The sequence below is a fragment of the Vidua chalybeata genome, chromosome 3 (genome assembly GCF_026979565.1).
Source record: "Vidua chalybeata isolate OUT-0048 chromosome 3, bVidCha1 merged haplotype, whole genome shotgun sequence".
Lineage (NCBI taxonomy): Eukaryota > Metazoa > Chordata > Aves > Passeriformes > Viduidae > Vidua > Vidua chalybeata.
Window position 1 is genome coordinate 18,710,165 of NC_071532.1, and position 16,483 is coordinate 18,726,647.

General features: G+C 32.6%; 1 protein-coding gene across 1 annotated transcript in view; it reads left to right on the forward strand.

Annotated features, from left to right (window-relative positions):
- The window catches only part of DNAH8 (dynein axonemal heavy chain 8), a 118,876-nt gene that overhangs the window by 38,319 nt on the left and 64,074 nt on the right, over positions 1 to 16,483 (forward strand). Inside the window, exons 29-44 of the mRNA XM_053938593.1 lie at positions 177 to 412; positions 2,391 to 2,495; positions 3,476 to 3,589; positions 4,151 to 4,213; positions 5,136 to 5,236; positions 6,151 to 6,288; positions 7,496 to 7,736; positions 8,743 to 8,942; positions 9,304 to 9,457; positions 9,550 to 9,713; positions 9,859 to 9,961; positions 10,515 to 10,619; positions 10,900 to 11,061; positions 12,827 to 13,051; positions 14,008 to 14,180; positions 15,829 to 16,007. Of these exons, the coding sequence (XP_053794568.1) occupies positions 177 to 412; positions 2,391 to 2,495; positions 3,476 to 3,589; positions 4,151 to 4,213; positions 5,136 to 5,236; positions 6,151 to 6,288; positions 7,496 to 7,736; positions 8,743 to 8,942; positions 9,304 to 9,457; positions 9,550 to 9,713; positions 9,859 to 9,961; positions 10,515 to 10,619; positions 10,900 to 11,061; positions 12,827 to 13,051; positions 14,008 to 14,180; positions 15,829 to 16,007 (2,463 nt within the window). The remainder of the gene's footprint in view (positions 1 to 176; positions 413 to 2,390; positions 2,496 to 3,475; positions 3,590 to 4,150; positions 4,214 to 5,135; positions 5,237 to 6,150; positions 6,289 to 7,495; positions 7,737 to 8,742; positions 8,943 to 9,303; positions 9,458 to 9,549; positions 9,714 to 9,858; positions 9,962 to 10,514; positions 10,620 to 10,899; positions 11,062 to 12,826; positions 13,052 to 14,007; positions 14,181 to 15,828; positions 16,008 to 16,483) is intronic.

The following is a 16,483-nucleotide window of genomic DNA, read 5'->3' on the forward strand; positions in this document are numbered from 1 at the left end:
TATTTAATTATAGTTGAAATAGTTTTGAAAATTTTAAAATGCTGTAATGGAATTGCTTGTCTGCTGTTATCTAATTGCTGGTAAAGAACCATATGTGATGATGTGGGCTTTTTAAAGAAAAAAAATTAAGATTTGAATTAAGTATTTTTTTTTATTTTATTGTTTTTTAAAACAAGGACCACTGAAAAAAGCTTTAACCATTGAAGCCAATTCCTGGAAGATGGTCCTCTGTCATTATTTAAATGAGGAATATAAAGCGAAATTGCTAGACATGATGTCGTTCATAAATGATTACCTAAACAAATTGGCTCGACCTCTGATTGACTTAGATGATGTCAGATTAGCAATGGAAGCTTTATCTGCCATTCAAGAAAAGAGATCAGATATAGACATCTCTATGGGACCTATTGAAGTAAGATGACTTTTAATTTGTTATATTGGAAAAATATTACTCTTATTATTAATTATATATATATATATATATATATATATATATAAAAAATAAGTGTCACAGGATAAGATAAACTTTGAACTCTAAAAGCAAGTTCACTGTCTTGAAGGAACTAGGCTGCAGATGGGAAACAAAATATTATTTTTGTTTTTTTATATTATAAATTATGACAGATAATTTAATAGACTCTGTATTGATACAAAACAGAAAAAATTTCTATCTGAAATTATAATATATAAACAATCTAGGAGACAACATGCAGAAATAAGAAGATGAGAACACAAGACAAGAGAGCACTATGCTCCCTTTTGCTTTTCGTTAGCCTTAATCCTCTTAATTTTTCTGTGTGTGTAAACAAACATCTTGATCATCTAACCCCTTGAAATATAATCCAGAGAATATTCATTAAACCACACATCATGGTATGCAGTCAAAAACTGGCAACATTCTTTTGGTTTTTTCTATAAGAAAAAAAAACTGAAAGAAGCTAAAACAAGCTCATTATAAGTACTTGGTTTACTATCACTCTCTGAGACAGTCAGCTTAATAGAACAAATAATAAATTATGTAGAGGTAAACTGTGGAAATACAGCTGCCTTCTTAAGAGTGTATCAAGTATGTTAGAAAGTCTTAGCCTTACATCAAGTAGAAGAACCTGAACAATAATTTAAACATTTAAAGTAAAATTCACATCTACTAAATGTTATTAGTCTGTCTTCAGGATATGATAATCATATTCATAGCCGTTAAATAAAGCAAGCAAGAGGAACTGAGTTCAGCACTGTCTACTTGCTAGGTTTTACATGTGTAGGAAATAATGCAAACTTTGTAAATAAATAAAAGATATTAAAAAATATTAAGTATTAGCATATTATTATTATCATCATGCTTCTGCCACTTTAAGATGAATATTTAAAATAATGATCTTTCCCAAACTACTTACATTTCACATATATAATGACCATTTACTTCCTTTCTAGATTAATATAATGAGTTCTGTCAATGTTGGTTGGGCTAGTCATGTTAACAAGTCACCCTTAGATCCTTTTTCTCGAGGAGATGAATAACCCTAGACACCAGTGCAAGCCGGGTAAAAATCAGCTTTGCAGTAAAAGAACTAAGTTCTTTTTTGAAAGTGCAGCAAAGTGAACATAAGCCAGAGAAGTGCCCTTGCAACAAAGGGGTTTAAGGGTCTCCTGGGCCTTTTACAAGCTGTATTGCCAGCACGTTGTATTTCACTGCTGTATTGCCAGCAGTGTGATTCCCTCTGCTCTAGGATGAGATTTATCTGGAGTGCTCTGTCCAGTGCTGGGCTTCCCATTACAAGACAGACAGGGACATACTGGAGTGAGTCTGGCAAATTATGAATAAAATGTGAAAATGAAATTATTTTTAAATAATGCAATGTGTGTAGGAGGAGGATCATAAAGCAGAAGGTAAGCAAATAAATTGCAGATGAGAACAAACGATAAGAAAAGTTCATTCCATTGCAGATACATATCCATATATTTGACAGTTCAGCAAACTTAGAAAAAAAGGTTTTACGGATGATATGGCAAAATATTTATAGATGTGTAACTTAATGTGCACAGTTATTCAGAGTTAGGGAAAATTAATCAAAATCTGCATTCAGGTGGAATGTAGATAATTGGAATATAATACCATTAACATGATAAAATTTTATATTTTCTGATATTAAATCTATGGTGTTTGTATATGTTTTCCTAGTGTTTCATCTGACGCATCTTTGAAGTTTTTGCTGTTTTTCCCTAGTTCTTCATTCCTCATTCTTATTAAAAAACAAAACAAAACAAAACAGTTATGCCTAAAATATAAGAACAGATTTTCTTTGAAATGTTTTTTTATAGATTTGGTCTATGTTTCCTCAAATGAACTTATAATATATTCCTAAGATTTTTGGTTTTTTTTTTTCATCTAGGAAGCCTATGGCATTTTAAATGCATTTAATGTGGAAATTACAAAAGAGGAATCAGATGGTGTTGATTCAATGAGATATGCTTTTAATAAATTAAAAACCCAAGCTGTAAGTACATAAAATGATGTTCTTTTCCATTTGTGGAAAATATGTGAATTTCTTCAGGTTATAAATGAGAGTGTGAGACCAATTGTACATTGTCTCTGACTTCTCACTCTTGACATCAGTTGTGCAGTAGTGCCTTTATCTTCTATTAGTATGTTCATTTTCTAATTTCATTTTTATAGATAACTTTGATATTTAAATATTATTGTAGTTTTGAGATATATGTATAAAACCTGCAAGAAAATGCTGTTTCTGCTCTCCTTCATTTCCAGTTTTTGTGTCATTCTTGTCTGATCAGGGAGTTTATTACCGTTAAGTTACATTTTTCTAAGAAGTGCATACTCTACCAGTGCCCTTACCCCTAAGCAGAGGTTGTACATTCAGCTTTATGATTTAGGACAGTCTTATCCCTCAAAAAATCTGTTTATTGAGTATTTTATGTAATGAAGGTTTTTAGATGGAAATATATAGATATTTTGTTGAATTGATTAAGTTGCATCCTCTTCCACAGATTAATCACTCAGGAAACCACTCAAGAGTACATTTTACATTTTTGTGCAGCTCTTGGTTATTTCTCTCAAAATGTTGGTCAAAGAAAAATAAATTTGTAAAAGAGAAGGCTGAGCCCTGTGTGAGGAAGATGACTCTATTAGCTTGGGGTTTGAGGTTTTTTGGAGGGAGGAAAGAAAGATAATAGGATCTTGTTCCACCACCCCCTAGTAATGAAACAGATTCCTTTAAAGGCCAATCCAAGATTTTGTTATGGTTTTTGATTGAGGTGGTTTGGTTTATCCCTCACCTTTCCTCTCAAAAATTGAACATATAGCACCATAAAGGGGGGGGGGATGTATTTAGCTTCAAATAATCAACTTTTGTTCCAAAATTTGAGATGTTTTATTAAAAAAAATTGATTTAAAACTAACTCAAATATCTGTTCCTGATTCTTATAGAAATAACTTTTATTTTAATCTTTTCCATGTCAGATTGCAGTTCAAGATGAGTTGGTTGAAGTTCAGCCCAAGTTTAAGAGTGAATTGCTAGAAGCAGTTGCAGTTTTTCAGGAGGATGTATCACACTTTGAAACAGCATATGAAACGGTAAATTATTTTAGTACTATTTTGGTTTGCAGGAGTTGGGTGCCAGAATTTTATTCTGCTCAGCTACTGATGTTAGATGCCATGGTTGCTAAGCAGTTATCACTATAGGTCAAACTTTTCAGTATGAAGAAATAGCAGTGCACAGAACTCTATAAAGAAAGAAAAGAAGCACTGCTGATGCAACTTGTAATGAAATTGTGATTATAAATTACAAATTAATTTACTGTATTAATTAAACTGTAGTACATGTTGTGGCATCTTTGCACACACATCAGCGTTAAAAAGGACCACTGTCTGGGTTTTGTTATTTTCAGCAAAATAAGGAAGTATGAAAAGTTAGAGTCTAATCTTATTAAGTTTATTTAAGGTAAGGAATTTTCAATTCCATAGAAGTTACCTCTTCTTAGATTTACCACTGTAAATACTGAATTACCAGGTTACATGACATGATTGGAGTTTGACTAATAAAAATATGTATTCTGTAATGGCCTGTAAATATAGAGTGGTTTTCAGTCACTTTGAGAATTAGTATTCCATTTTGGTTAATTGCTTATTTGATAGGAAGGGCCTATGGTTCCAAGCATTCCACCTCAGGAAGCCAGTAAGAGGCTGCAGATCTTTCAGGTAAGAAAGTAAACTGTTGAATTTGCAACTAAATAATTAAAACTGCTCTTGCTTATCATAGCAAATTTACCAAATTATAATTTGGGTGTTCCTTATAATATTATGTTATCTATAGTTTCTCTCACACAATGTTTTCCTTAATGTGGAAGGACTGATTGATTGATCTGTAACTTTTCTTCACTCTTCATATTTTGTGAGGAGAAATTATCAATTTGAAGTAATAAAAGCAGTAGAATAGGGAAGAGTCAATTATGACACCTTGATAATGGCTGAAAATAGGCCAGGTTGCAAAGCAGTCATGAGCCAATTTTGTAATCTTTCAAAGATCACATTTTTCATTAGATAATTGTCTTTCAACTTGTTATTTCTTTGTTATGAATCTTAATTCATAGGTCCAGGAGCATTATTTTCTCTAGTTTTAATCCTTCTTTTTTCTGCAAGTTATAGTAACTTGAATAGTACTTTTATCAGTCTAACATATTGTATAGATTGCATAAAGTAAATTCAGAGTTTGTGAACTGAATGACTGACAGAAAGTCCTTAGTCCTTCTAATACTTCTAATATGTAGTGAAAATTGAATGATTCTGGTTAAATATGCTGTGTTTCTTATTTTGCCAAGAGAATGCTCTGTACTTTTGGATACTAGTTGCAAAAATCATTCTTCTTTCCATTTTTCTATGGTGATCATATTCTTTTGGACAGCAGTTATACTTTGAAAGTAATTGTGTTCTTTGGCACTCTGGTGTTTTTCTTCAAGCTATATATTTATTTAGATCAAAAATATTTTCAGATATTTTACATATACTTCTAATAGACTTAATAGAAGTTTGAAACAGTTTAATGATTTTATTTTGACAATTTTAAGTTAAAACTTATAAACTTATATTTTCATTTGGTCTCTATGAAACACAACTTAATCAGGGTAACTTTGATGAGCTGTGGAGAAAGTTTATCACGTACTCGTCTGGTGAACGGTTGTTTGGATTGCCTGTCACAGAGTATGACATTCTGCATAAAGTCAGGTAACTGTGGAAATATGGTTGCCTTAAGTATGTTATTAAGTATGTTAGAAAGTCTTAGGCTTACACCAAAGGCAGAAATATTAAAATATGCAAGTTTTCCATTACCTTGAATAAATAAATAAATAAATAGACAAAATTTTAAATATTCTAATGAATTTGTTAATTCTAATTTGTTAATATTGAATTTGTTAATTTTGAAAAAATTACTTATTTATTATTATAACAGAATGATACCAGATGATTTTACTGTATATAAATACTACATAAAGCAGCAATATGCCCTGTTCTAGACCTAAATAGAAATTTTAAAATATATTTATATATTAAGATATGGTAGAAAGTGAGGAAGAAAATGTAAGGAAAGGTCATTCTATTGCGATATAAGAAAAATTTAACTACGGCTTTTATGAAAGTCTGAATTTTTTGAGCAGCTGTACCAATGACGATCAGATTCTAGTTTTTGCTCCAGCCATTTCAATAGTTTGATGATGAATCACACGAGAAGAGGATCGCACTGTTTCTGTCTGGTTTTAGATCAGAGTTTTAGTTCAGATTCAGAGAGTGCATCTAAGTAAATTGACAGTTTGTTTCCACCTGCCATGCTCTGCTTTGCACTGCAGAGCCAGCTCAGGGAATATAATCTAGGTTTCTTTTGGACTAACAGGGGTTTTAGAGAACTAAGCAAAAGCAAAACTTCCTCCAAATACGTTTAGTGTGGATGTTAGGTCCTTAGTACCAACTATCTGCTGTTTTTTGTGGATTCTTTTTGATTAAGTATTCTTTTCTACATTAGGAAACATACTCTGTCTACCTCTATTTTTTGTATTATTATTTCATATATCATGAATTTCAATACTGTGAGATATCCAGAGAGCTGATTGAAATTATTGGCATAATTGCTTCTTTTTTCCCAGGAAGGAGTTAGGCTTGCTTCAGAAATTGTATGGATTATATGATACTGTAATAAGCACTATCAATGGTTACTATGACATACTTTGGACAGAGATAGATATTGAAAAAATCAGTAATGAACTTATGGATTATCAAACCAGGTATGTTTAACGAATGAATAGTAACAGATGTTAAGTGCATTAAGATTTAGGTGATTTCAGCAAAGCCATTGATATATATATTGAAACCTCCATGAATAAGGTTTGTTGTAAACAATAAGATTATTCAAGAAGTAATGAATTAATACCATACTTCTAGTTAAGCAGCCTTTTACCTGAAGCTTTGATAACTGAAGGGCATGTGATCACTTGAAGTGCCGATCTCATTAGCCAAACCAGTCAAAAGGTTAGGAGGGCTGAAATTTTATTAGTAAAAGCCAAGTTCTTCAATTAGCCCATTGGTTTTAAATTTTGCATCCAAGAATAATGAGCACAAAATTCTTTCTCCCTCAGAGAAAGGCAGGCAGGTGTTAAACATCCAATTTGACATCAAGCGGGGAGCTAACCAACATGAACATACTGACAACCACCCAGCCTTGACGTAGCCCTAAGCCACGCACATTCTGCTGTATTGTTCTTGATTACTGGGAACATGAAATCATATCAGTGGGAGGTAGAGGAATAAGTGTTAATGGATGCAAAACCAAGGATTTATTGTTTTTCCTGATAAGGATATACTTTATCATTTGCAGCAGGGTATTCCTGTGGTAGGTCATCTGCTCGGTTCTTGGTGTGTTGGCTCTTTAAAAGTGTGGTCAAAGAGGTGGATATTTCTTTAACTGTTCTCAGGTATTTTTCCACACTAGTAATATGTAGTTTTCATTCATGAATGGTTTCAGAACCACTAACAAAAAATGGAGGAGACAGTCATGTTTATCTCATTTTCATGTCTGTCTCCAAACTAGTATGTTAAAAAGTGCCATGTCTATTGAATTGAAGTAAATATTATATTTCTACAATGATTTAATATGTGAAATTTAAATAATTTAACTAATATTTTTATTAGTTTTTTCTTTTCCAATAAAGAGTTTCTGATGATAAGCAGGAGATAACTATGTTTTAACAGAAAGTACAATATTTTTTATTTTCTTTATTTGGAGGGAAAATACCAGTGTTTGAGACTATTAAATATTATGATTTTTAAGTAGGGCATTTGTATTAGTTTTTCCTAAACAGGTAGGCTAGCTGACATAGAAAATGTTGACCTTAATACAATACACTTCATTTCTCCTTGTTTAAACACTTGTTTAAACACTTTTATTTTCATAGAAGGAACATATACTACTGTATCACTTTAATTTAACTGCAGGTGCCGTAGACTACCTAAAGGCCTCCACCACTGGCAAGCATTTTCAGATCTCAAGAAAAGAATTGAGGATTTTATTGAGTGTTGTTCTTTGCTGGAAATGATGTCTGACAAAGCAATGAAGCAAAGACACTGGGATCGTATTTCTGAAACAACAGGATATCATTTTGATGTAGAATCTGAGACTTTTTGCCTTCGAAACATCATGGAAGCACCAATTCTTCAAAATAAAGAAGATATTGAGGTAGGCACTTATGTTTTTCCCCTCCTTGTTCCTTTTCTGTTGTCAGCAAAATTAATGTGATTGCTTATAAAACAGTTACTCTCTTTAAAAATAATTATTTCATTAAAGTCCTTGACTCTCAATCAAACCACACTGGTTTAAAACAATCTGTGTTTTATTTAGAAGCTCTTATCTGTGTGAGCAATTGTAGAGGTAACAGCTGGAATCTCTAGACCCTTATTTTTAGATAATCTCTTCACATTCCTCCTGCCATTATTTTTTATGATTTTCTTAGCTCTTTTTAAGCAGGAAAAAATCCTCGAACAAAACTTTAAATGGTCATGGTCACCTAATTTTTTACCTCTGTTGTTCCTTTATGGTTTTGTAGATAAATCAGAAATTTTAGATGAGGGCTTCATGCTTAAAAATATTTAATATTAAGACTTTTTCTAAATTATTAGAAATAATATTTTAATTATTCTGGCTTATTTTGCACCACACAGCTTCAAAAAAAACAACCCCATATAACTTGTGAAAACTCAGTGGAGTTTCCATTTTTCATATGGTAAATACATATGCAAAAACTTATTATATCTATACTTGATCTATATGGAAGCATTCAAAGGTGATCAGCTTAATTTTTAATTAAACTCTGATTTGAATAGAATGTTGGACTTGGCCTTCCCAAATTAAACTATTCTTAGATTTTGTGATTCTATAAACTGAAATGTGGTAAGAGTCAGAGTTCATCTGGTGATGAGTCTAATCACTACCCCTCCTCAGCCTTGTGGAAATTATGATCCAAAAATCTTTTTTACATAGAAATAACAAAATGTGAAGCCACAGAAAATACATATCCATCCATTTCCAAAAGTGCTTTTTTTTTAGGTATCCATACAAATAATTTGAGTGAGTAACATTAGTAGTGTGATATCTGCATTTTTTAATATTCTATGACTGGATGTGCAGTATTAGGAAATTCATTTCACAAGACTGGAGAGTCTAAAAAGGGGTTCTTTCTTTGCAGGATATATGCATATCTGCTATGAAGGAAAAGGATATAGAAGCCAAACTGAATCAAGTAACTGAAACCTGGGGAGCCCAAAATCTGAGCTTTGCACAGTTCAAAGCAAGAGGAGAGTTACTGTTAAAGGGAACTGAATCAGCAGAAATGATGGTATTGATGGAGGACAGTTTAATGATTCTGGATTCTCTGCTGTCCAATAGGTACTTGGCATTGTTCATGTATGGCATTTTCAGAAATACACTGCAATAGTAACAATACTATTATTGAGCTAAATTAACAGTGAATTTGAATGAAATGTTTTTTAATGAAGCAAAATATTACAAGGTCTGATGAAAAACCTCCTTATAAGAAAGACTTCAATGCATATTCAATTAAGACAACTTTCATCTCAAAATACTTGAATGTAACGAATCTGCTAAAATCTTTCCATAATGTTGTTCTTGTTCTAAGTGAAACAAGAGTGAGTTTGTTCTGGGTTTGGGTTTTTTTCACAATTGTAAATATTTATTTTATAATAGCTTTATTTAGAATTAAATAGTTTATACTCCTCTCCACTTTTAGATACAATATGGCATTTAAAAAGCAAATTCAGAGCTGGGTTTCTAAACTAAGCAACTCTTCACGCATAATTGAAGAATGGCTGGTTGTGCAGAACCTCTGGATTTATCTTGAAGCTGTTTTTGTAGCAGGAGATATTGCAAAAGAGTTACCCCAGGTAAGTTTTATAATGCTTGCCTAATATAGTGTACTAAAAGCTTTCTGTGCAATAATTTTCAACAGATTATGCTTTGGTTTTTCTATATATAGGAAGCAAAGCGTTTTCAGAATATTGACAAATCATGGGTTAAAATAATGCAACGAGCTCATGAAAACGCAAATGTAGTTGCCTGCTGTGTTGGAGATGATACTATGGAGCAACTTCTCCCTTATTTACATGAACAGTTGGAAGTATGTCAGAAATCACTTACAGGGTATGAATTGTTTGATGTTTACTGCTTTACTATATTGTAAATAATTTGTATAAAGGATTAATTGTATTTCAGTCTTACTTACACCCCTATATAGAAAAAATTACAACCTGAAATGGTTTAATAAAAATCTTGTTCAATTTTAAAGATATTTAGAGAAGAAAAGACTACTGTTTCCAAGATTCTTTTTTATTTCTGATCCTGCACTTGTTGAAATTCTTGGACAAGCAAGTGATTCTCATACAATCCAGGTATGAACTTAATGATTTTTTTCTACTTCCAAAAAAAAATTAGAACACAGAGAGGCATTTAATAAAATGGGATGCAAAAATTTTCTTTTTATAAAATTTACTTGAAAAAAAAATTTGGTTTCTTGCTCTTAACTCTTTAAAAAAGTGTGAAATGGATACCTGTAATTCAAAACAATCTTCAGAATTCAGAATACTAGAACATGGTTTGATCAAGTGATCTGCTGGTGGTTTCTTTCCCAACTAAACTAATAAAAGGACATTGTGAGGCTTTCCTGCTTTACTTGTTGTAAAATTCATCCAGCTAGTCTGGACTGTTACTGAGGGTTGACTGAGATAAGCCAGTTGATCTCTGCTAGATCATCTCTGCAAACTGTAAAAATACAGTAGACAGAGATAAAACTCTACACAACCATTTCTGTAATTGTTACCTACAGATGGCCAGAAATTCATATGTAGGTTCAGATGAATTTTGCAGGATAACCTTGAGGGTTTTTTTTTTCTGTTTGCTAATACTAAATATTTACATTTAATAACTCCTGAATTATTCTTACAGCCACATCTGACTTCTATATCTGACAACATAAATGAAGTAGAGTTTCACCCAAAGGATTATGATCGCATACTGGCAGTCATATCAAGAGAAGGAGAAAAAATTTCAGTAATTATCTGATTTTTTTTTCTAGAAGCATTAATAGATAATTTTATTATTGAACATATAAGATGTATTAGGTGAATTATTGTTAATTACAAATAAATATTTCAAGGATTGTTAACAAGACTAGAATATGTCTTCATTAATAAATTGTTTGGATATGAATTAAAGTAAAATCTGTAGCTGTCATGAATAGAAATTTAATAACTATGTAGTAACTCATATTCTTGATCCAAATGTTGGTAAATATGTTCTATTTTATACATTTACTTTCATTATTTTACAGTTGGACACTCCAGTGATTGCAAAAGGACCAGTGGAAATTTGGTTGAAGATTTTATTGCAAATGCAGCAGAAGTCATTGCATGGCATAATTAGGGCAGCATTTTACCAAATTAGTGACCCAGGATATCAGTTGTTGAATTTTCTTAATCAATTCCCAGCACAGGTAAGAATATGAGATGTGGATGGGTGTCTGCAGTCTGGGTCGGATCTGGGGGCAGGTGGAAGGTAAAGAGCACATGGGATTGCCTGTATGAGGAAGTTTTCATAGAGGAAACAGGGGGAATGATCTGGTCAGTAGAAGGTAATCCTAAATCACTTTGATTTTGATACCCAGTATATAGTATAATATTTTTCTTGCCATCTGCTTTCAATTTAGTTTTTTTTCAGTTCTCTTGGAGAATGTAAAGTAGAGCTTATATTTTCTGTAATCGATTTTTAATCCCTTTCAGATGCAAATAAAATTGCATATGCAGACTGATTTCTCTCATAATTTAAGATTGCAAGAGCTATGATTATGATTATTTATCTCATAATTTTCAAGATTTACCTCATAGTTCATATATTTGTCACTATGATAATGCAGTCCTAGTACAAAGCTATGTTGAGGGATTCTAGAAACTCCTCCATCTTACTGATAATTCATAAATTTCATTAAAAATTATTGAACTGTTACCCACCCTGTATAAATTCTGAATCTGTAATTTGCTGACTGGTACAGTTCTGGGTGTAATTTTTAATAAAAATTCTGCAGATATTAAAACTAGCTAGTATGTTGCTATTTTTTTTAATCAATACATTTAAATATTTAATAGAATTATCCTAAAGCTGTATTTATGATGTGATTGGGTATTGTCTCAGCAGTGTTTATTTGAAAATTTTCACTGCCTTAAACAAATATGGACTGTCTTGTTTCATATCAGACGTTTTGATGCAGCTTTACTATCATGTGCAAAGACCTTTTCTCACATCTTGCTAGGTTCCTATGCTCAGAAAATTGTGTTGGAAGAGTTTGGCCAAGGAATTCTTACAAAGAAAAGCTGTGTTACAGAAGAGAGAAGAATTTGGGCAAAATACTGACAAATGAAATGTTTTCTTCAAACTGCCTTATTCCTGGCTCAGAAATTGCTGTTATAGATAGCATGAAGTAGTCACGTCCAAATACTTATTTTATTTATTCTTTGTTTTCCATTGACTAATTGGTCATTCTAAAATTAATCTTTTTTAGACTCTACACAAACTTGTAACCATGAACTCACTACGGTTACAGGGAGGCAGAAAAGTAGAAAGAGATGTTTAGTAAAATTTTTAGGGCTTTGTGTATATGGAAATGTGGGTAATAAAGGGATACAGAGATTGTCTGTCATTTTTTGTTGTGGGTATTGTAAATCATAACCAAACTGAAACAGTAATTTATGTACAACATTCTATAACTCTTTAGATTTATTTGGAAGCAAAATAACTTGTAGTTCAATGTGCTCTAGGTGGTACTCTGGGCATGACAGAATGTTAGAAGGCAAGCCATCCCATGTTCAGTGAAAATTTACAGCAATTTAATGTTCTTTAATTAGTTACAAATTGGCAATGGAAAACTTTCAGAAGGTCTTTTCCCTCCAGAGCCACTTTAGGTATGTATTACTGGAGTCCTCTAAAGGATTAGAAGGGAAATTGACACTAGTCCTTAGTTTGAGTGTATCTCACTACATGACAAATTTTTGTAAAATTTTAAACTGCTTTCTCAGCAGGTTGTTCAGCAGAGCCAATTAATTCAGGCAAGGTGTCCTGGTGGGATAGATTCATGTTGGATATAGTGATATTTTGGAACTGTCTACACCATAATTCATCATTTATATTATAACTAAGCTTTCTGTAACACAGCTAGAGTTCAACAAATAATTGGTTTGTATATTTTTCATGTATTATATTTTTAGGTTGGGTTACTGGGAATTCAAATATTGTGGACACGTGATGGAGAAGAAGCTCTACGCAATGCTAAGGATGACAAAAAAATCATGGATGTAACCAATGCTAGATTTCTGGATATTCTGAATACATTGATTGGCCAGACCACACAGGATCTTTCCAAGTTTGAGAGAGTGAAATTTGAAACACTTATTACCATTCATGTGCATCAGCGTGATATTTTTGATGATTTGGTATAGATTTTGATTTATGACAACTAAATGCATTTTCTGTCATAATACTCTTTCTTATATGTGGTAGCTACAGTTACATGTGTATGCATATGTAAGAGAAAGATGTCCATAATCTCACCACAGTAAAAATAATACAATTTTACTTAAACTAGAATAACATTAATTAGTTCTGTCAACTAATTTTTTTGCCAAATGTTTAGAGTTTTCTTAGAATATTTAAATTTTTCATGTCTTCCTATAGAGTTTTTTTTTTTTGTAGACAAAACAAAGTATTTCCTTTCTTTGAAAAACAGTTGTACTACTCTTACTTGCATAACTTAAGAAGCTGAGACTGTTGAGGGCATTATAACTGTAACATTATTTCCTCATGACTTTACAGGATCTCAGTTGGCACACGGCTGCACGTTCCCAAGGAGACTACATAGAACCCAAACAAACAAAAAACCTACTAAAATCGGCAGATAGTTGTAATCCTGCACTTGAATGTTTGAGATTCTGCTAAATTGTTACTGTTCCTTCATTCTTGGGGGAATGGCATCCTTCAACACTGTCCCTCATATATTTCCAGAAGCTGTTTAGGTTATACAGCATTTGCTTCTCTGCCTCAGTCACATCCTTCCCTCATTACGACCTTTGTTGCAATGTATTTGGAGGATTTAGTGGTGTGCTATTTGCATTTCTCACTTGGAAAGTGGACTGCCCTGCCAAAGCAGTTTAAGATTTATTAAATAACACAGATATTGAAATGATTGGATTAAGCGACCAGGGCATTTTTTAATATCAGTTTAGCATACATCTGAACATGTTATGTCATGCTTATGGTACATAAGTACTTACACAGGAACTTTAATCTGAGTAATCACTCATTATTCACATACAAATAAGCATTTCATCACAGCTGGTAAAGGCAGTAAGTGTAGATGCCTTTATAACATATACTTTTACTTTCTTTTAAGGTAAAAATGAACATCAAAACACCAACTGACTTTGAGTGGTTAAAGCAGTCTAGATTCTACTATAAAGAGGATTATGATCACGTCATCGTAGCAATTACAGATGTTGATTTTATTTACCAAAATGAGTTTCTGGGTTGCACTGATCGTCTGGTTATAACACCTCTTACAGACAGGTTAGAAAAGCAGTTATAGATAAGGAGTACTTTTAATATCTATAGTGTTTATTTAATATTTATCTCTAAAGAGATACAATCTGAGTTAAGTCCTGTGTGAGCTGAAAGCATTCTCATACATTTGCTTAATATACTCTTTTAGAAAATGTAAAATAGTCTCACTACTCTGTGCACTTGCTAATTACTTTATCACTGCTTTTATCACAGTCTTAAAAAGAATATAATAATGGAAATTCATTGTTTTGAAGTTATATAGTAACATATAGTTTAGCAGTATACTGAAGAGAAGGTTAGGTCAAATATTTCAAATTTTGTAATAAGAGATTCTGTAAAGATTCTGTGTCTTCTTTGAAAGTCTAAGAAAAAGCAGTGTGCACTCACCTTCCTTCTTCTGTAGCCAGGCATGTAAAAGGTCATTTTGTTTCAAATGTGGCTTAACAAAGAACTGTATTTCCTTTTTCCTCTTGGGAATATCTTTGCTTCTTTCCTTGTCCAAATTATTTCTCCTTTTGATTTTTTCTTGAGATATCATTTGAAACCAAATGAGAAAATAGAAGACCAAGATATACTTCACTTGCAAAAAGATCCCCTCAATAAATAAAAACAACTTCCAACCTACAATCATTTACTTTGATATCTGTGTGGTGTATGTGCTTCTATGACTTTTTAAATACCTTTATTTCTCCAGAAGAGGTAGAGATGCTATTGTGACAATATGGAAAATTCAGTACAGTTCAGTGAACTGTATTGCCCTCAGCAACTGAGAATTTTTGATGTAAAATTGTTAAACTCTACCCCAAAATTGATTGAAGTAGAATGGCAGAGAGAAAGCCTTCCCATCACTTCAGAACTCCTTATTTATAGAAAGCAAGAAAGTTCCTGCAGTTCAAGTTGGGTGTAATAAATTATAGTGATTCAAACTAAATTGAGGAACCAGTTAGTTATAAAACTCTGTTCAATTATGGATTAAAACCAGAAATACTTCATTTAGAATGTGTCCATTTGTTGATTTGACAGTGAAGATACCCCATTGCTTAATTCCTTCAGTATTACTCTTCTATACCTTGCCATGAATGAAAATCATAACTAAGGTTCACATATAAGTAAAACTGTAGTCTAGACCTTTTAAGACTTAAAAAAAAGGGGTACAGCTTAGGTGTCTTTTTTTCCTAGAATTGTAACTATTTCTTACACATAGCATGGGAAGGGACTACCCATATACCCTTATTCTTTCACACTTGAGGATTTAGTCAAAAGTAACATAATTAAATGTATACAAGTTAGTATGCTGCAAAATATGATGACATAGCAGAATGTGCTCTTTATAGCTGCCAGAAAAGTTAATGAGAAATACCTTTATGGAATGTGCATTGATTTTTTAGCTTGTTAATACCAGGGTTTATTTCTCTTGTTGTTTGTTTGATTTGTTGGGGATTTTTTTCTTTTATAAGTGGCAATTAAATGTTATATTTTGTGCCTTTTACCCTTCTGAACTTCTTGCGCTGAAATCCATGGAATTGCTTTCTGAAGTACTAGCGTTTCAACATAGGGGCTGTAAAATCTATTGCATAACTTGATCTGTATTTTTTATATATGCATTTATATCTTTAATATAATTTAATAGATTAACATAAATTTATATATGTAGGTGCTATATAACTTTAGCACAAGCTTTGGGAATGAACATGGGAGGAGCTCCAGCAGGACCAGCTGGAACTGGTAAAACAGAAACAACGAAAGACATGGGAAAGGCTCTGGGAAAATACGTAGTAGTCTTTAACTGCTCTGATCAAATGGACTTCAGAGGTTTGGGCAGGATTTTCAAAGGTAAGATTTCTTTCTGTAGGATAGAAGAGACTTCCACAGGTCATTTAGCAGGTGCAGGTAGAGCAGAGTGCTCAGTCAGTACCTTATTTATGTTGGGTTTTGACTGTCTCCAGGGATGGATGTTCTGCAGCACCTCTGCTCATATTTTGATCGTTCTCATCACATTTTTTATACTTCCTCTGGCTTGGAATCTTCCACATTGAAACACATGTCTATTGTCTTCTCTTCTTCCTCTGCACCTCTGAAACAAGCCTGACTCCAGTTTCTCGGTGCCTGCTATTATCTAGTTGTCAACAGCAATAGGCTTTTCACTTTGCTTTCTCTTCAGACTCAACAAATGCTATTCTCTCAGCCTCTGCCACTGTGTCATGTCCTCCCTCCAGTCACTGACCATCACAGCAGCCACTTGGTGCACTCATGCAAATGTACCAATGTCTCTCCCCTACTGGGAAACCCCAAAGTGAGCATGGTACTCC